Raw genomic sequence first — 21,620 nt, forward strand, 5'->3', positions numbered from 1 at the left:
AAAATAGTGTAGTGGCCATTGCTAACATTTTATAAGACAAGTTGGCATTATAATTAATTGGACAGCAATTCAATCTTAATCCTTATCTCTTGAGTTGTGTTATAAAATAAATAATACACGGCTGATACACACTGTAGAGAATTATGGCAATGTACAATCTGAAATACCTTTTCATCTCGCTTTGGTGTCAATTGAGAATGACTTAAAAGTACTGCAGAAAGTAGTTTCACTTAAATGGTGGGCATTGTGCCCCTTTTTCTATGGGCTGCAGCTGCCTCTGTATGTGCTGCTATGCTGTTGATTTACGTTGTTGCACTATTGCTGTTGTACTGGAGCCCAAAGGGCTGGGTGAAAAATGAGTCATTGTCAGTGACAGTAAAGAGTTTACCACTTAACCCATATTTTCAAAATGCTCAACATTCTTTGAAATAAATAAATGAATAAAACTGAATTATTCAACATAAAAAATAGATTTTAGGAAATGTTTGCCTATAGTGACATACCCCAAATAGGGACGCCAGAGTGATTGAAGTGGTTAAAGGCTTATGTTAATCTACATGTATGCCTTTGTGTGTTAAGGTTATGAGAGTGTGGCTGTTGTATTGGCTGACTACAGATGATGTATTCCAGCCAGGTCCTGAGAACCCTTTGGGCTGTCTGTCTGACAGAAAGAAAGAAAGACTAAAGTTACATCTAGACTAGAGATGGTATACTGTGTTGTGGTGACCTCTAGAGGTTGAGCTGAACCACATGTGGAGTATTGCTATCACAAAGCTCTCATTTAGTGAGATCTGACAGGAATAATAAGAGGCCCTGTTGACATCCAGGTTGTGGCGAAAGGGGTAGAGAAGGATTGAAGGACATATGGACGTTATGACTCATCCAGACACAGCCAGGTGCAGGTTCATAGATGAAAACTATGAACTAGCTATGAATCTCAATTCACCCAAACAACTATAAGGGGGAGAATGAATTAATTTCTGAACTCCAGGCACATCCAGGTTCATAGTTTGATGAGCATGTTCATGTACAATATCTGTATTTTTTGTCAAAAACGCCAATCAATCAAAAATAAATTTGTTAAAAACTATGAACTAGCCATGCATCTCAATTCACCCATAGACACATAGGAAAGGGGATTGTTGCAGGGATAAGTGAGAGCAGGGGGCCAATGTATCCCACCTCCTGGTCTTGGGGACCTCCAGGAGACCGGAGGGAAGTTCTGTACATGTGGCTTGAGGAGGTCAGAGAGGTGGGGGGGGGGCAGATTGTGTAGTGCCTTGTAGTTGGTGAGGAGCATTTTAAAGTGGATTCTTTGTTTGACATGCAGACAGGCAGTGGAGGCCGTGGATTCACCCATAGACACATACTGTAGGAAAGGGGAATAGTTCTGTCTTGTCCCAACAGCCTCTGATGGTTGCAGGGATAAAGTGAGTGCGGGGGCCAATGTATCCCACGTCCTGCCAGCCATCAGGAGCCAGGGAAACGCTACAGATGATGAGTTCCCAGAAATAAAAGTACCAGAATAAGTTACACTTGTTGTTTTTCCCAGACTTTAGTTTGACTTATAGGCTAATGATGATGCATAGGCTTGTGTTCTCAGGGAGGGCTGTGGTCAATGGAACAGAGGGACCCTGTCGTGTTCTCGCTTACCCAGAGGTTTGTTCTCCTGGACTCTTGACCTCATGGCATCTTTGTCTTTGCAGTCTGATGGCTATTCTTTGCCTACAGCTGTGCGGAAAAACAAAAATGTTTTCTAATATCTATGGCACTTTCATTTCCTCAATCTTCACATGAATATAATACAGGATATTCTCTGAAAATGAGGCAATAGTCTCCCCACAGTGTAAATATTAGAATTTAGAATTTGACAGAATAATGATTCATCAATTCAGCATGAATCGATCTGAATAGCTGACATAATCCTAATCAGTAATAGCAAGGAAGATACAAAATGGTAACTGTAAACCTTGATTACAGTTGATGAAGGTACTGATTTTAGGTACTGTACTTTCAATTGTAGTACATGATTAGTTATTGGATTAGTTGTGGAAGTGTTAGCTGGTAATAACGATTTTACTAGCAAATAGTAAGTTCTGGAAATATCCAAAAAGAGAATCAACTTCTTTAAATTCAACCTCTTTATTGTCGCATTACAGGTTTACAGGTGTAAAACAGATCAGATGTGTCAGATATTCTTGATATGCGTAAAGTAAAATATATACATAAGGTACATGTTTATAACAAATGGCAATGGAATGAGACAGGTAAAAATAGCAGCAGATATAACAGAGATATACATATGGTGCAGCGATAGGAAACCAACATTCATTCTTCATTAGCATATTTTGCTGTACTCGGAAATTACCTCAAAACATGTTTTTTTTAATACTGCATTCAAGTGAAAAGAGGAACCAATTTTTGCATGTATACATTCCATTTTGAATTAAAGTATTGAACCTATGGCTTTGATAAAACAATATTTTGACACAGGGATTTTTGCTGTTCAATCAAAGAATCTGCATGACAATACTTCCTTGGTCATTTTACACACACTTAAAGGAGTAGTTCACCCAAAACTTTTTTCTTATTTTCTATCAATTACACACCCCATGAAGCCTTGAATTCTTGCAGATTTTTTTTAAGCCAATAATTTGATGACCGGATCATCAGTCAGTAGGAGACTCAACCGGAGACTCTGCCGGTAATAAGTAGTCTGCAATTACTTATTCCAACAACCTCTGATGGTTGTACTTGAGTGGCATGTTTGTATATCTACACAACCTTTCAAGGGTGGCAATCTCGTGAAAACCATCTACTTAGGGCCTACTTAGTACTTACACCTGAAATGAACGCTATTAAAAGTTAACAATTGAACCTGTGGGTAATATCGTTTGAGGATAACGTAGAACATAAATTTGGAGAAAGGGAGCTTTCCATAAACCACATAATGAAATGAAGGGTGGAGCAGTGCTACATGCAAAGCGAACGATTTTAAATGTACAGTAAACAAAACCACATTTGTTTATAAGAACTCCATTGTTCACTTTAAGTTGGCAAAAAAGAAAACCAGCAGCACCAGGGGGTTGAGCACCATTGGTCTAGAATACATTTTGGAAATGTGTGTTGCCTTGATCATGCTATCAGTTCATGCTATGGTTTCTCATACAGACATGCTAGAGTACATTCATCTACTACATCTTTCTTTATGGGACGCACGACCAGTTTGATTGGAGAGTCGTCCTGATCAACATGATCAAATCCCAAGACGTGGGAGCGATAAAAAAATGGCACAAAGTTGTAGGTCTTTATAATTCCCGTCACGGACCTCAAGAAGAACAAAGACGTGTCTCCATCATTCCCAATTTCATTTAGAAGACTGTCCTACAGAATCATAGGAAAAGAAGAAAACTATAAATATGAGAATATTTCAGTTTTCTGTAAAGCAATTTGGAATTTTGTTTCGATAAGTGCTTTATTATTATTATAATTATTATAATTCATATTTTATAATGTCTATGTAATGAAAGCATTTTCGTGTTTCAGGGACAGTTTGCTACCATCACTGACACCACTATTTAAGCCCCACACTACTAAAAGATCATTTCAAAGAAAAGAAAGAAAGATGTGAAAAGGTTTAGAGTTTAGACACAACAGTGTCTCAGAGCAGTGCTGAGCAGTGCTGCACACTCACCCGGCTTTCCACTTTGAGTTCACCTTGTTTATCACAGCACACGACTTTGTATTTGTCATCTTTGGCGTAGAGTACTACTATCCTCCCCACCTCTTCAAATAATGTTGTTCTTTTGTAGGTCTGGATTCTGAATAGACAGTCTAAGATAACAAAAGGGAAACAAAAACATAAAATCTTTTACAGCACACCAGTGACTTTCAAACAATATGAAAATACGAAATATTATTACAAATTGGCAAATATATAAATGTTAAATAGGTTTGAGCAGCCACTTTACAATATATTGCTGAGCAGCATTAACCACTTAAAACCTATATACTTCAGTTGACCAGGGTCCTCCAGGCAATCCAATCGCCAGAGAAGAAACATTACCTTTGTGCTATGTTTGTGCAAACCACTGACACATTGCATTCAATGTTCAAGTCAACATGGGCCACATCTAGACACGTTGACACGCAACGTTTTTCTGGGATTAAAAACGTCCAGTTTGAACGCTTGTTGTGCTTTTCAGAAACATACAGTGCCAACGTTTTCTCTGGCGACAAGGTGCCCCAGGGGTCTATGATACTTCTACTTTACCACATATCGGAGGCAAATATTGTCTTTTTAACTCTAAAGTGTGGAAACAAGTCTGTTGCTGAGCCAATCAAACAAAGCTATGAGGAAGTGAACAGGAAACGGAAATGCCACCTTCTGGAAAAGGTCATGCACAGAGCCTATTGTGAATGTGCGTGCAAAGTTTCATATGATCGGTCCAACAGCGTTAAGGTCGTAACACAGGCAAGCGGTTCACGCGGGCGGTACCGCTCGGATCAGCGGTGATCGCGCCGCAACCATTGTTGTTTTTTTCCTCCTGTGTGGTGAAAAGAAAAGCTCACCACAATCCAGCACTTGCCGCCCACGCGCGTGTGCACTTCACGGGACCTCGCCTCACCGCCCCTCAACTTCTCCGCGCGTCCCAAATAATCGCCCGCCTTTAATTGAAAATGAATTACATAGGCGCGTTGACCGCTTGCCGTGTGAAAGGACCTTTATTCAGCGTTAAATTATACGTTTTTAAAATGTTATGAGCAACGCACATATTTCAATAAACAAAACATTTTCAGAGCAGAAACTTTGCCAACATGTTAATTGGGTGTAGAGGGCCTGGGTATTGGATAGGCTAAACTATTTTAATCAGTATGGTCAATTCTTGAAAATCTTGATTCTGAAATCTTACCAGATGACCGAAGCTGACTGTTGTTTAGTTGTTCATAACATAACTGTTCTCCATCTCGTAGAACTAGCACGCAGTTATTCTTGTTCTTGATCCACCGTTCACGAGGGGCTCCACTTGGTATGAAACTGTCGTGCTGTATGTCTGAAGTAGCAGAGAACAACACATACTGCAACTTCACACAGCCATAAATTCTGTATATGAATAATGACTTAGTGTGTGTGTGTAAATAAATCACATAGGCCTAATGAAAATGAAATTACCGTCGTCATCATCATCTTCATCATCATCATCCACTTTTCACAGAGAGTAATCCAGTGGGGATGCAAAGCAAATTCATCCCATTAGTTTCTCAAAAAATGAATAAATCAAGAAAACTAATTGTGCCAAAGTGGTGGTAGCCTATAACATCTAGCACACATATTTACCTTCAATACAGAATGTGAAGTCACAGTCACAGTCCATCGCTGCTGTAGGTTGACTTTGCTCTCACGGAGATTCACCAGTTCAGGTCTTCTGACTGTATTATTTTTTAAATAAGCAGATTTGAATGACAAATACACCTCCATGTCTCTCTTCTCTCCGCTATTCCAATTCCCACCTACACCCAACATCCATTATCAAATTCATATTTTACACACAATGTAGCAGTAGTAGTATAATTTACTCATTGAACAGGATCCCCACAGAAGCCTAAGGTCACTACTCTGACAATGAGGCACACTGCCGCCAAATGTAGTGTCCAATGTAACCAAAGCCCAGTGGGTATACCCATAGGTATACCCACTGGGCATTGGTTATACTCACTCCTAGTGTGTGCAACCATCAGATTTAGTGTTGTCGGAAATACATTTGTTATTGATTCTGAACATTTGAAATGGTGTCATTTACCACACTGTATTGCGTACACTCTTATGCCCACAGCCCACAGCCCCCCACACAGTCTCCCCCCACACACAGTCTCTCTCTCTCTCTCTCTCTCTCTCTCTCTCTCTCTCTGTGGGGGGGGGGGGGGGGGGGGGGGGTCTGTGGGCAGAAGTGCTGTACTCAGCTCTCACTTGAGTCTCATTTCCTCCACTTGAAAATAGCTGTCACTGACTGTGTTATTCAGTGTTTTGCGGGTGTAAACTAGTTGAAGATGACAAGTGTGGTTTTGAGTGACAAATATGACTGTTTCGGAGAATTGCTGTGTTCTTTTTCAATCTACACTAAATCCCTTGTAGACAATCTACAAGCTCAGAAGGCGTCACGTTGTGATGAGTTCTGAGCTTGTAGATCGGCTATTTTTGGTGGATTTTCCCTAATAGGGATTCTAGGATTCAAGTGGTTAAATGTGGTTTAAGTATAAAGTCATTTTCAATCTATTCAAATGGAAAACAGATATTCTCTCAAGATTAACATTTTTACGTGGCATAATATCATTAACAATGTCGTTCAGGGGTGCCGTGGATGAAAAAGTAATTTACAGGCGTGCCCTGAGTCAGAAAACGTTTCCACTGGGCTAGGCTACTAATACTACACACATAGCATAGACAGATAGTACAAGAGCTAGGCTAGCACAAACAAACTGTGCAAATACAAAACAACACTAATAACACAATAATTTGCCATTACGCATAATCAAACTTAACTATACTCACTGATGTTGCTTTGTCTTGAGGAAAATGAACAACAGTACGTAGACTGAGGAGCTGATGACTGCTATGCTGCTACAGTCATCTGAGGCATGGAGTGGCTGCAGTACTGTACATCTGTACGTAGTTAAAGAGCCCGTAAATAGGAAGTACCCCCCTGACCCCGTATGAGTTGGCCCAGACCCGTTGAAGAGAGTGTTACGTCACTAGCATAGAATCCCATTGTGAGAATGGAATGCGGAAATGCTCTGTCTATCTCAATGAGGAAGTTCTAATGTTTAGAACTACAGCCCATAGCGGCCCCGCTTTGCGGCGAGATCAAAGCGTGACGGAACTCTCTCTTCTATAGCAGTGGTTCTCAAACTTTTTCATGTCAAGGACCTCCAAATTGACACTTATTTAGCCCGCGGACCCCCATTTGAAAAGATATGCCAGGTACCCCACATAAGAGAAGATTTGTACAGCTCTAGCAGTGATTCTCAACTATTTTAATTTCAAGGACCCCCAGTTTGACATGCATTAGGCTACGGACCCCCATTTAATGGCATTTCTACTGTATCTCTGGGACTCCAATTTATATTGTAAAATCAATGTTAATTTAACTCAGAGAGTGTACAAATGACGGGTCCATTTGGTTCCATTTGTACACTCTCTGATTAACAGACCCATAAGGGTCCATTTGGTTCCTAACTATCCATCATTTAGCTGGGGACCCCCTGGAACTCCCTCAAGGACCCCTGGGGGTCCCCGGACCCCACTTAGGACCAAGATAGGACCCATAGTATCAGACAGTGTTTGTTTGGGTGCACAGCTGCACCTGTTTATGAAAGGAAAACCTTTCCCTACCTGTGTTGAAACTAAACCTATTCCCTTTGAACACACACACACACACACACACACACACACACACACACACACACACACACACACACACACACACACACACACACACACACACACACACACACACACACACACACACACACACACACACACACACACACACTACAATACAATGAATTTATTAATAAGGTAAGAGACGGACAAGTTGGACATTGGCAAGGCTGACAGATAGGTGAGGCAGGCAGGATCAGTCCAAACTAATCCAAATAAGGCAATGATCCAAAAGTGCATCGACAGCTAGAAGGTCGGATACTGACGAAGGCCAGAAGGGTGGAAACAATGTTCATTGGCCATGTATTACTTATATTGCCACACAAAAGTGACGCAAACTTTGCCAATCCGTAAAGCCGATATGTTGTGTGGGCCAATCAAGGAAACTGATGCCTGCACCCCCCCTACACACTAACACAGACAGTGACAGACATAAGTGGCCAGAAGGGTGGAAACGTGTTCATTGGCCACGTGTTCACCGTTGGCCCGATCAACGTGAAACTGTGCACACACATTTTCACATCCGCCTGTTATACCGCCACCAGGAGGCCGAATATAGCAAAACACATTTTGTTATATTACTCCAACAGCTATGATATAAACCAGTTGTAGTGTAAACTACAGCCATTTGATTGTTCGGAAAACCCTTTGAGGCTAACTTATTTGTGATGGTCTCCTACCTCAATGGTCATTTCATACCAGTTTGGTCAAATAGTTAATACTGTCAAGACAGATAAAAATGATTGTATATCATTATTTTGTATGTATAGACAGGGTTTGGTATATGTCATTAACACACTACACTAGCCCTGCATTACACCTCCTGGCAATGGCAGTGGCTCTGTTTCTACTCTTGGACTGGAATGGAGACTAGTGGCCTATTAAAAAAGTGTAGTGGCCATTGTTAACATTTTCTTAGATAAGTTGGCATTATAATGAATTGGACAACAATGTTTTTGGTTAAACCGGAGGGTGAATTAAATGTTATTTCTTATCTCTTGAGTTGTGTTATAAAATAAATAATACATGGCTGATACACACTAGAGAATTATGGCAATGCACAATCTGAAATAGTCACTCACTTTGGTGTCAATTGAGAATAACAGTACTGCAGAAAGTAGTTTCACTTAATGGTAGGCATTGTGCCCCTTTTTCTATGGGCTGCAGCTGCCTGTGTATGTGTTGCTATGCTGTTGATTCATGCTGTTGCACTATTGCTGTTGTACTGGAGCCCAAAGGCTGGGTGACTAAATGAGTAATTTTCAGTGGAGTTAACTACTTTCAAATTTCTTAAAGTGAAAGTGGTTAAAGGCTTATTTGAATCTACATACAGTATCTACATATGCCTTGTGTTTAAGGTTATGAGAGTGTGCATGGCTGTTGTATCGGCTGACATGATTAGGTGATCTATTCCAGCCAGGTCCTGAGAACCCTTTGGGCTGTCTGTCTGACAGAAAGACTAAAGTTCTATCTAGACTAGAGATGATATACTGTGTTGTGGTGACCTCTACAGGTTCAGCTCAACCACATGTGGAGTATTGCTATCACAAAGCTCTCATTTAGCGAGATCTGACAGGAATAATAAGAGGCCCTGTTGTAGTCCAGGTTTTGGCGAAAGGGGTAGAGAAGGACTGAAGGACATATGGACGTTATGACTCATCCAGGCACAGCCAGGTGCAGGTTCATAGATGAAAACTATGAACTAGCTATGAATCTCAATTCACCCAAACAACTATAAGGGGGAGAATGAATGTTTGTCTTGTCTCTGTCTTTTCTGAACTCCAGGCACATCCAGGTTCATAGTTTGATGGGCTTGTTCATGTACAGTATATGTATTTTCGACAGAAACGCCAATCAATCAAAAATAGTTAAAAACAATTTACTAGCTACAGTATATGCATCTCAATACACCCATAGACACATAGGAAAGGGGAATAATTCTGTGTTGTTCCAACAACCTCTGTTGGTTGCAGGCAGGGTTCATCGCCATGCCAGCTTGTGGTGGAAATGTTTGTAAGAATTCTATTTTTGCCATGGACATACAATACAAATATTACCAGAAACAGAGCAAGCCCTATATGTATACTACTAGTGCTGTGGTCCTCGAAGTGGGTTGAGGGACCTTCGGGGTTATTTGAAGATGGTCAAATGGACCATTATAGGCAGGCCTGGAATGTCGTCATTTTAGGGGCAAGGCCACTTGGTATTTGATGTTGTCCATTTTATGAGGGCTCAAAGGCCAAATGCCAGGGCAGGAAGGCCATCAAATAATTTAGTCCATTGAAATAATTAATAGAATTTAAGGGTTAAGGATGATTTTAAATTTAAAATGTAGACTTATATGCAGTGAAATAAATGAATTATGGTATTTACAATCCGATCCATGCTCAGCCCCGCACCAATCAAAGTCACTGGATTGGTTTAAAGATTCAGAATATCAACAAAAGACATTGGTGTCTACAAGACAAGAATAGAAAGAGACACTGGTGTCTACATATTGACAAGAAAGAGACAGAGGAGAAAGTGGTACAGTCAGCTGGGGCATTAAGGCCACCTCAGGGCATGCCAGGGGCACAAGGCCAAACTGAGGGGCAACGACGGCCATGGCCTTCGTGGCCTCCCTGAAATTCCTGCCCTGATTATAGGTCTGTAACCAGTAGGATCCATTTGGTTCCATTTGTACACTCTCAGAGTTAGGGGGTCCTTGAAAATAAAAGGTTAGAGAACCACTGTACTGGTGGACTCCTAATGTGCCATAGTGTCATAGTAAATCAGTGTCATACATATTCTGAAGCAAACCTGGAGACTGAGACATTCAGTAATTGGGTCTTATGATCAAAATAAGAACGTTATAATATGTCAAAACTAAATAAAAAAATAGCCATGGACGAGGACAAGTCTTGCCACGGACACATTTGTCCATGTATGGACATATTGATGACCCATGGTTACAGGGATAAAGTGAATGCGGGGGCCAATGTATCCCACGTACTGCCAGCCATCAGGAGCCAGGGAAACACTACAGATGATGAGTTCCCTGACATAAAAGTACCAGAATAAGTTACACTTGTTTTAGTTGACTTTAGTTTGACTTATAGGCTAATGATGATGCATAGGCACGGATGGAACAGAGGGACCCTGTCGTGTTCCCGCTTGTTTTTCTTAAATTGTTCTCCTGGACTCTTGACCTCATGGCATCTTTGTCTTTGCAGTCTGATGGCTATTCTTTACCTACAGCTGTGCGGAAAAACAAATGTTTTCTAATATTGATTCTATGGCGCTTTCATTTCCTCAGTTTTCACATGAATATAATACAGGATACATTCCTAAATTAATAGTCCATGAGTAGAACAAGTTTTTCCCTGTCGGATGCAGAAGATCTGGTCTTGAAGTTGAAATCTTCTCTGAAAATGAGGCTATAGTCTCCCCACAGTGTAAATATTAGCATTAAGAATTTGACAGAATAATGATTCATCAAACCAGCATGAATCATTTTGAATAGCTGACGGAATCATAATCAGTAATAGCAAGGATGATAGATAAAAAATGGTAACTGTAAACCATGATTACAGTTGATGAAGATACTGATTTTAGGTACTGCACTTTCCAAGGTAGTACATGATTTGTTATTGGAGTAGTCATGAAAGTCTTTGCTGGCAATAACACTGTTACTAGCAATGGGCCAAACCTAATTTGATCGCCAAAAGAAAAAGTAAGGCTGAAAATTTAGATTTTCAGAAGAATGTTTAATGCCCCCCCCCCCCCCCCAACTTCTCAACTTCTTCAAATTCAACTTCTTTATTGTCACATCACAGGTTTACAGGTGTAAAAAAACAGATCTGATATGCGTAGAGTAAAATATATACATAAGGTGCATGGTTAGAACAAATGGCAATGGAATGAGACCGGTAAAATAGCAGCAGATATAGTAACAGAGATATAGTACATAAGGAGCCGTGATAGGATAGCAACATTCATCTAACTATATAAATGGCGACCGACTTCCGCACCCTCGGTGTCGACACCCGACAGCTCTGTTATCGAATAAACAACGCACCGCCAGACCACATGTCGCCAACTGACTCGCCACGGCGGCCGCGCTGAATTTACGCCTCGCGTAGGGGACATCTCACTGCTCACTACACCTTTTCCACCGCGCAACATAATTAATTCTACTCACCAAATGTCGGACAAAACGGAAGGGGAGGCAGCTTCGTACCGTTTACCGTGCGCACGACCTCATCACCACAACAGCAGCCAGCCGCTGCGGGGGTTTTTTCCTTTTTTTCCAAACTTTTTTTTTGGTCACCATTTTCTCCAGGCACCATTTCTGGTGTAACGTGCGGCAGCATGCGCTGGGTTGCCAGGTTTGCACAGCCTGCGCCAGAAATCTCTACTGCCCACTCTGTGCTGCAGCTACACGGACACACAGACAGGGACACGGAGGGACCTACAACATGTCTGGACATGTCTGTGTAAGCGAGAACTATACTTCGCCAGTACAACGCTGTGTAACCGAGAGCACGTGCGCACGACCAAATCACAACAACACCAGGCGGCCGCCATCTTGCAGAAAGGGCTGCCATTCGCCAGCTTTCAGAAAAACAAGCAACCACCTTCATATTTTTTTTTTTTTTTTTTTTTTTTTCCTTTTGGAAATTTTAATCCCACCATTTCCGCGCGGACCACTAGGGGGTCCGCGGACCCCCTGGTGGTCCGCGAAACATACAAAATATAATTTCTTCTACTTATTTTTCATCATTTTGTAACTTTTACATTACACTTTCTTACAATATTTTTTTTTTTTTCCCTTTTTGCAAATGTTACTTAGACAATTTGTCTACCCCCATATACACACGCCCACGCGGGCCCTGTGCGCGTACATGCCTCTAACAGCCATAATCCCCATCTATACTGCCCACTCTGTGCTGCAGCTACACGGATACAGAGACAGGGACACGGAGGGACCAACAAACGCAAAGCCCCGTGCGCGGCTGGGGTTGAGGGGGGCGTAGCCCCCCGAAACTCTAGTTCTCTATAAGCATATTTTGCTGTACTCAGAAATGACCTCAACAAATGTTTTTTTATTTGTATTTGTTCACACTGCATTCAAGTGAAAAAAGGAACCATTTCGTTTACATGTATTATTGTTGTTAGTATTAGGTCTATTACTGGCAGAAAAAAGCAGTCCAAGTACAAAGACAACTCATGTCCAGTTGACCAGTGGTGGAAGCAGTACTCAGACATTTTATGTAACTATCAATACCACAATATAAAAATACTCTGTTACAAGTAAAAGGCATGTGTTCAAATTTTTACCTGGATGTCTTGAGTAAAAGTACCAAAGTCTTAGCATCAAAATATACTTAAAGTACCAAAAGTAAAAGTACTAAAATGTTTGAAAATAGCCGATCTGCAAGCTCACAACACGTTGCGATGCGACACGTTGTGACCTTGTAGATCTGCCAATTTCAAATAGCCAAGGTATAAAATAGGTGGTTAATGCTAAAGTGGTTAATGTATGTTTTATAATGTAATAATGTATATCTGCAAAGTAACGCTAACTAAAGTTTTCAAATAATTGTAGTGGAGTAAGAGTACAATATTTGCCTTTGAGATGTAGTGGAGTAGAGAGTAGACAGTATTGAAAATGGGAAATACTCCAGTAAAGTAAAAATACCTCAAATTGTACTAGCAAAGCACAGTACTTGAGTAAATGTACTTAGTTACAATTTGGACCACCTCTGGTTCTGTATTCCTTTATCATATTCTTTTGGTGTAGCCTTAGGTTGGAGATTTAAAACACATGCTGCACGCAACGGGCAACTAAATCCTTTTTTTATGCATTTGACACAACAATATCACTGTCTAATAAATACCGTCTTAACTGACGAACAAATTAAATTACTGAATTGATAGTCCGCATGTGTCATCCTGCCGTCATCGCACTACAGCCCAAGCCTATCAAAGCGGCTGGACCTTATTACACCCATAAGGCTTTGTGCATACCCATAATGCAGTTCGGGATATCCAAGATGACGGTATTTGCGACACAGTTATTGGTCTGGAATATATTTTGGGAATATATGTTGCCTTGATCATGCTATCGGTTCAACATATGTGGTTTCTCATACAGAGACATGAAAGTAGATTCATCTACTTCATCTTCCCGTGGAAGCGTGACCAGTTTGAAAGAGTCGCCATGATCATCATGATCAAATCCCAAGATGTGGGAGTGATAACGAAATGGGATAAAGTTGTAGGTGTTGCCCATGACGGTCCTCACGAAGAACAAACACGTCTCTCTATCATCTCCAATTGTATTTGGAAGACTGTCCTACAGAATCACATGAAAAGAAGACAACTATAAATATGAGAATAGTTCAGTTTTCTGTAAAGCAATTTGTAACTTTGTTTCTACAAGTGCTTTATAAATGTATTATTATTATTTTATAATGTCTATTTAATTAAAGCATTTTTGTGTTTCAGGGACAGTTTGCTACCATCACCGACACTAATATTTAAGCCCCACTCTACAAAAAGATAATAAACTTCCAAAGAAAAGAAAGAATGTGTTAAGAGTTTAGACATAACAGTGTCTCTGAGCAGTGCTGCACACTCACCCAGCTTTCCACTATAACTTCACGTTGGTCATCACAGCACACAACTTTGAATTTGTCATCTTTGATGGTGTAGAGTATTACTACCCTCGACTTCACATCAAATGTTGTTCTTTTCATGGTCTGGATTCTGAATACACTGTCTAAAAAAACAAAAGGGAAACAAAAACAATAAATATTTTACAGCACACCAGTGACTTGCAGTATTGCAAACAATATGAAAATATGAACTATTACAAATTGGCAAAACAAATGTTAACTAGGTTTGAGCAGCCACTTTACAATATATTGCTGAGCAGCATTAACCACTTAAAACCTAGCCTCGGTCCCAGTCTCACTCATCTGCGAAGAGAAGAGCCTGGTCACGACCTAAAGCAGCGAGTGTCTAGGAAGTCCTGAGTGGACAGGATTTCCGTTTCCCCCGGAAACGATATGTTTTGACCAATCACAACACTCGTTTAATTCACGGAGAATGTTAACAGATTTGTAAAGCATCAACGTCATTTCCTTGGGTGGTACTTTCGCCAAATTCAACCATTTCCGGTTGTCAACTTCCTAGACAGCCAACATCCCAGGTCTTGCCCAGGGTGCTCAAAACCTATATACTTCAGTTGACCAGGGTCCCCCAGGCAACCCAATCGCCAGAGAAGAAACATTATCATTGCACCGTTTGTGCAAACCACTGACACATTGCATTCAATGTTCAATGTCATGGGCACGGATTAGGGATAGGTTCAGGGTTAGGTTTAGGGTTAGTTATTATATACTTTGGAAGTCATTTTTTAAAATCTAGAATTAAGTCAACATGATCCGCATCTAGACACGTTGACACGCAACGTTTTTCTTGGATTAAAAAACATCCAGTTTCAACGCTTCTTGTGCTTTTCAGAAACATACAGTGCCAATGCTTTCTCTGGCGACCAGGTGCCTCAGGGGTCTATGATACTTTATACGTCTACTCTACTACATATCGGACGCAAATATTGTCCTTTTAACTCTAAATTGTGGAAACACATTATGAAGGTGTTGTGTGTCCAGTTCAAGTCTTTTGCTGAGCCAATCAAATAAAGCAATGAGAAAGTGAACAGGAAACAGAAATGCCACCTTCTGGAAAAGGTTGTGCACAGAGCCTATTGGGAATGTGAGTGCAAAGTTTCATATGATCGGTCCAACAACGTTATTCAACGTTAAATTATACTTTTTCCTAATTATATGAGCAACACATAAATATTTAAATAAACATACATTTTCAGAGCAGACAGCGTGTTAATTGGGTGTAGAGAACCTGGGTGTTGGATAGGCTAAAGATATATTTTTTTAATCAGTATGATCAATTCCTGTACACAGTAGAAGGCGTTTGAATCAAAATATGAATGTAGCACTGTCCAGATGCTGGAATCTTACCAGATGACGACAGCTGACTATTGGATCGCTGTTCATAACATAACTGGTCTCCATCCCCTAGAACTAAAACGTAGTTGTCCTTGTTCTTGATCCACCGTTCACGGACTGGACCTGATTTTATCCACTTGACGTTGTGCTGTATTTCTGAAGATATAGCAGAGAACAGCACATACAGAATGTGAAGTCACAGTCACAGTCCATTGCTTGGTTGACTTTGCTCTCGTGGAGGTTCACCAGTTCAGGTCTTCTGACTGTATTATGTTTAAATAAGCAGATTTGAATGACAAATACACCTTCATGTCTCTCTTCTCTCCACTATCCCTTTTCCCACCTACACCCATTATCAAATTCATATTTTACACTCAGATTTTACACAGTAGCAGTAGTAGTATAATTTACACATTGAACAGGATCCCGCTTATTGACCCGACATAAGCCTATAAGGTCACTACTCTGACCAAGCCCGGACTGGCCCTTTAATTCAGGCCGGGAGTCATACTCCGTAGCCCGTGAACCGCGGGGCGGGCGGACGGGTTATAGATTCCGACGCAATTATCGCGAACGAAACCTCTATCTCTCTCGCGCGCTCGCTCTCTCTCTCTCCGGAAAGCAATTGAATGGACTTGATTGTTTGTTGAAAAGCCTGCTCTCCTTTTTATTTGTATTTTTAATTGTTTTGGCGGGTTGCAGGATGGGCCGGGTTGTTGATTCATATTCATTTTCGCGGGGCGGGTTGGTGCGGGTTGGGCTCCTGTGCGGGGTGGGTTATAAAAAACCTTACTCGCGCATCACTATCATACACCTAGTCCATGAGCCAGACAAGATTTCATTATCGAAAGAGTGGGCAAAACCATACCTATATTAAATTGTTTATAGGGTCAATATAAGTAAATAAATATATGATAACCTTTCCACAGGAGCAGCTTTTTCATATTTATCACACATTTTGTTATTTTCCCCATACGCACATGACAGGTGAAAAAATTGCAACATTTAAAAAATAGTTATAATGAAACTTCCCCAGTTGATTACTTACATGAAGACAATGATTTATCGTATTACAAGTTTTCTGAAATTGTATATTTAAATATGCAAATTAGGAAAATATGCCCGAATTTGCATAACTTTCCAGAATCAACATTGGAACATTGGACAAAGCCAGAGTCAACATTCTTATTTCATTTTGTTAAGATGTTGGAGTCAAAGGTTTTTAACAAGGGAATATTAATATTTGGCTCAATTTTGGGGCTATGGCTCATGGACTAAATGCCTAATTTGCATTTTAATTTTAATATAGGTATGGTTTTGCCCACTCTTTCGATAATCATTGCTCAATTTGGGGGCTCTGGCTCATGGACTAACCGTTCCAGGCCACCCTACCCAAATACTAGGCTACATGAACACACATGAACGCACCTGCCGCCCACACTCACACACATGCCTTGCGCGTGCACACATGTGACTTAAGACCATAACAGTTGGTCTGAGATGATGTTTCTTGTCAAAAATACAAACATGTACCACACACTGTAGGCCTACAGTAGTAGTCACTACAACACTCACTTCTACTGTACAGTATGTCACAGGAGCAATCCATATGAATTCAACAGTTACAGCATTATTCCTTTCCACATTGGCTCCGTAATCACCAAAAATCATTATTCCACATACAGTACCAACAGTCACACAAAAGTTCTATATCCAGTCCAGTCTGGCTTTTCTATTCCCTACATACAACATACCATCAAATCTTGTCAACAAAATGTGTCCCTCAATACAACAGTCACAACAGGACTAATATATGCTAATACTATGCGATGGTATTATGAAAACATGATTGTCTTATTGTCTCCGCCAGGCCGAAAGGCATGGCCGAGACGATGTGATTTCCGTGAAATTTTGCATGCACATTCCCACTAGACCGAGGAAGAAATGCCACCCACCCTTTTCACAATGGCCTGTTATAGCACCACCAGCAGGTCTAATTTAGCAAAACACATTTTTGGCACAAAATGCCTCAAATCATGAATGCAGTGTCCGATTGCCGTGAAAGGCCTAAGACGAAATGGCAACCTTTTCACAATGGCCTATTATAGCGCCACCAGGAAGCCACAATAACCTACCGGACCAGGTGGAGACCTGTGCTCCGAGGAGCACTTTTTCTAGTTATATTGCTAACGTACTCTACCATACAGAACAAAATAAATTACATTTTATGAACATAGTGCCGCTTTAACACCACGAAAGCCCTATTTTAATATAATATATTTAATATTGTCATATAAAAGAGTAGTACAAAGTTAAAATAGCAGGTCTTTTCACTTTTAATCAAGTGTATTTGTGATGAAAATGTATTTTTACTCCTTTACATTTAGGCCAAATGTACCCCCCCCCCCTTATTTGTGTTATTTTGTTAAGATTTGATTTATTATTGTGTATTGTTTTATTTAAGGTGATATTGTTGAGACCATATTTGAGTACAGGGCTATGATGTTGTGAAGCCTACACTCTGTCACTCCCTAGGCTGAATTATTTACAGCAAATTTGACAAATCTAGGTCAATCAGCAATGTGTAAATACGCTGATTGATATTTCTTCAAAACGGTTTGTAACCTTTTTCACCAACACTCCAGCTTTCCAACTGATTTCTTTCCAGGGTCATGTTGTTGAATTTGGTCAGTAAATTGCTTGTCTCCAGGGTCATGTCCTTGAATTTGGTCAGTAACGTTTTTGTCTCCAGAGTCATGTTGTTGTATTTGGTCAGTAAATTGCTTGTCTCCAGAGTCAAGTTGTTGTATTTGGTCAGTAAATGGCTTGTCTCCAGAGTCATGTTGTTGTATTTGGTCACTAAATTGCTTGTCTCCAGATTCATGTTGTTGTATTTGGTCAGTAAAGTGTTTGTCTCCAGGGTAATGTCCTTGTATTTGGTCTGTAAATGTTTTCTCTTCAGTGTCAGGTTTTCTCTTTCCAGGGTCATGCCGTCTCTTTCCACGACCAGTGTGTCTCTTTCCAGGACCAGTGTGTCTCTTTCCAGGGCCATGCCGTCTCTTTCCACGACCAGTGTGTCTCTTTCCAGGGTCAAGTCCTCTATTTCCAGGGTCAAGTTGTCTCTTTCCAGGGTCAGGTCGTCTCTTTCTATGGTCAGGATGTCTCTCTCCAGGGTGAGGTTATCATAGCGGGTCTGTAACTCATTTTTCTCCAGTGCCAGGTTCTTGTAGTTGATCTGTAACTGTTCATAGGCTAATTTATCTCTTTCCAGGGTCATGCCGTCTCTTTCCACGACCAGTGTGTCTCTTTCCAGGACCAGTGTGTCTCTTTCCAGGGCCATGCCGTCTCTTTCCACGACCAGTGTGTCTCTTTCCAGGGTCAAGTCCTCTATTTCCAGGGTCAAGTTGTCTCTTTCCAGGGTCAGGTCGTCTCTTTCTATGGTCAGGATGTCTCTCTCCAGGGTGAGGTTGTCATAGCGGGTCTGTAACTCATTTTTCTCCAGTGCCAGGTTCTTGTAGTTGATCTGTAACTGTTCATAGGCTAATTTATCTCTTTCCAGGGTCATGCCGTCTCTTTCCACGACCAGTGTGTCTCTTTCCAGGACCAGTGTGTCTCTTTCCAGGGCCATGCCGTCTCTTTCCACGACCAGTGTGTCTCTTTCCAGGGTCAAGTCCTCTATTTCCAGGGTCAAGTTGTCTCTTTCCAGGGTCAGGTCGTCTCTTTCTATGGTCAGGATGTCTCTCTCCAGGGTGAGGTTGTCATAGCGGGTCTGTAACTCATTTTTCTCCAGTGCCAGGTTCTTGTAGTTGATCTGTAACTGTTCATAGGCTAATTTATCTGCAAAGGAACAAACATTGTGATTATAAACACTGCTGTTGCTAGTGTTCATGATGAGGTCAAGCATCTGTGGAAAAGTTGTTTTTAGAAAAAGAAAGCGCAATGATATAATCTTTTTTTTTATGTGCATAACATTTTAACACCACTTTCTTCATTGTACTTTGTAAATGCAAGTACTCATACTCATAACAAGCCTCTAATAATGAGAAATGGGTAAAAAAAACAATTACAAAACGATGTCATATAAAGGTTTAGGTTAATGCTGTAGTAGCTTTTGTAGTTGCCATAACTAGAAAATGATTTTTTCTTTTATTTATTTATTTTTGTGACATGGAATACTCACAGTGCACGGTCAGGCCTGTGAACACAACCAGCAGCGTAAGACACATCATCCCCAGACAAAGAGCAACAACTCTTCTCACTGTTTTAGAGCTCTGTCCTGCAATGGAAAATACAGCTAGTAAGTTTGCAGAGGCTACAGGTTGTTACACACCGAGGCGATTTTTTCGTGCGAATAATGCGGTTTTTTTTAAAACCTTATAAAGTCAATGGCTCCGTACATGGAGCGAAAAAGCGAAAAAGCGAAGCGAAAAAGCGTCTTTTAATTATTCGGAACGAGTCCGAATTTTGCGTATATTCGCTATATTCGCCGGTATGTAAGGACCTTAAGAGACAACAAAACCAGACTAGCATGTGAGCTCAGAGAACAGAGACAGTGGTGCAGTTTTTTTGCACGAGGATAAAGTGAAACAAGCAGTAGATGAAGAAAATCACATGTTTGCATTCAAGGACCAGGTGGACTGCGACCCGGGCAGTGGACTCAACGCGTTAAGACTGGGAACGCATCTGTGTCATTTTAGATCTTCTCTGTGTTCTATGGAAACCGGTTACAGGACAGTTTGACCCAAGTTGTGAAAAAGAGATCTTTGTGGGTTATGACAAGAACAGCCCTGCTTATTTAGAGTTCTACCCAAACACAGGAAAAGTGCTCAAAAACAGGTTGGTGAAATTCACCACAACTCTGTCACTGAGAGTCAAACAGAGAAATGGGTGGTGATAATTTTCACCACCCAAGAGAGCTGCAACCCACCTATCAACAGCTGACAAGGCGACACAGGCGAATAACTTCAGCCAGAGACACTGGCTAACACTAAGACACTAAGACGAAGACACGTTAACCAAGATGGGAAAGAATACTTTGTCAATACTTAAAAGATTATGAGTGTGAGGTAAAATGTAGTGATCACCAAATAGTATGAAGAGCAAGTGTGGTTGTTGAACTGCTGCACAATGACGGTGTTGAATGTGCTCTGACACTGATGTTATGTAATCTGTAATCAATGCGGGGTCATTGTTCACAGGTGACACATCGGTCAGTGTTAGTGAACTCAACATGCTGTGTGTATGTGTCTTTTATTCCTCCATTTAACATCTTAATGTCGGCTATCTGACCTTTAATAATGGCAATGCCAACATATACCAGTCCTAAAATCCTTACATTAGCTACCAGTCTCCCAGAGAAATTATTTTACATTTTACATTTTTTATGTACAGTACTACCATGCGCCACAAACCTGGAATATCCTTCCAGATGACATTAGACGAACCTTAACCCTGGCCATTTTTATGTTTAAAGTAACTCTGATTCATAGCCTTGAAGGAGTTCTCCTTAAGGCTATGGCACTTTCGATTCTTTGTGCTCGCACCACAGGCTGCATAGCCTCTCGTCTGCAGTAAAAATAAAAAAATGCCTGTGCCTACTCTGTTTGATGAGTGTGTGCTGTCATTCAGGCGGAAGAAATCTATTTGATGTGTGGGCGCTGGCATTCAGACTGGTATTGAGGCGGTACTAAAAGAGTATTTGTACTTTTTTTAATAGACTTTTAAGTATTTTTTACTCATTTTAACCATGTTTAAGTATTTTTACTAATTTGAAGTACTACTGGGTATGTTTACTCAATTTAAGTACTCTTACGTATTGTTACTCAATTTATTTACTTGAAAGTATTTCTAATCACTTTATTAACTTTAATGTATTTTTTCTAACTAATTTTTACAACTTTTAAGTATTTTTACTCTTTTTTAATCAAAGTTTAAGTATTTTTACTCATTTTGAGTACTTTTAAGTATTGTTACTCAATTTAAGTACTCTGAAGTATTTTTACTCAATTTAAGTACTCTGAAGTATTTTTACTTAAGGTATTTACTTTTAAATATTTGTACTCACTTTATTTACTTTTAATAATTTTTATTCACATTGTAGAACGGTCGTTTTAGTGTGTGTGTGTGTGTGAGTGTGTGTGCGTGCACACGTGCGTGCCAGTCTGTGTGTG

At 40.5% G+C, this 21,620-nt stretch overlaps 1 protein-coding gene across 3 annotated transcripts; it reads right to left on the reverse strand.

Moving 5' to 3' along the window:
* Window positions 1-2,153: 2,153 nt before the first annotated feature.
* On the reverse strand, window positions 2,154-6,660 carry LOC311042582 (uncharacterized protein). Of its 3 annotated transcripts, none has more exons than XM_084053390.1 (6): window positions 6,551-6,660; window positions 5,339-5,430; window positions 5,174-5,206; window positions 4,914-5,054; window positions 3,718-3,834; window positions 2,154-3,384 (listed from the first exon to the last, which is right to left on the reverse strand). In XM_084053390.1, exons 2-6 carry the CDS (start codon window positions 5,373-5,375, stop codon window positions 3,368-3,370), a joined length of 345 nt encoding a protein of 114 aa, XP_083909516.1. In that variant the 5' UTR covers window positions 5,376-5,430; window positions 6,551-6,660; the 3' UTR covers window positions 2,154-3,367. The 3 variants fall into 3 exon arrangements, with proteins under 3 accessions (XP_083909516.1, XP_083909514.1, XP_083909515.1); XM_084053388.1 differs by having other exon boundaries at window positions 3,695-3,834; XM_084053389.1 differs by having other exon boundaries at window positions 3,695-3,834; window positions 5,348-5,430; window positions 6,542-6,575.
* Window positions 6,661-21,620: the final 14,960 nt, after the last annotated feature.

The sequence above is a fragment of the Gymnoscopelus microlampas genome, assembly GCF_963454915.1.
Source record: "Gymnoscopelus microlampas genome assembly, chromosome: 3".
NCBI classification, from domain to species: Eukaryota; Metazoa; Chordata; class Actinopteri; order Myctophiformes; family Myctophidae; genus Gymnoscopelus; species Gymnoscopelus microlampas.

Coding starts and splice junctions, on each gene's coding strand:
- LOC311042582 (XM_084053388.1), bottom strand. CDS start 5,375: ATGGACTGTGACTGTGACTTCACATTCTGTATTGAAG. Junction 5,207..5,338: donor CTTCACATTCTGTATTGAAG/GTAAATATGTGT, acceptor CTCTGTGAAAAG/TGGATGATGATGATGAAGAT. Junction 3,835..4,913: donor CAGTCAGCTTCGGTCATCTG/GTAAGATTTCAG, acceptor TTGTTATCTTAG/ACTGTCTATTCAGAATCCAG.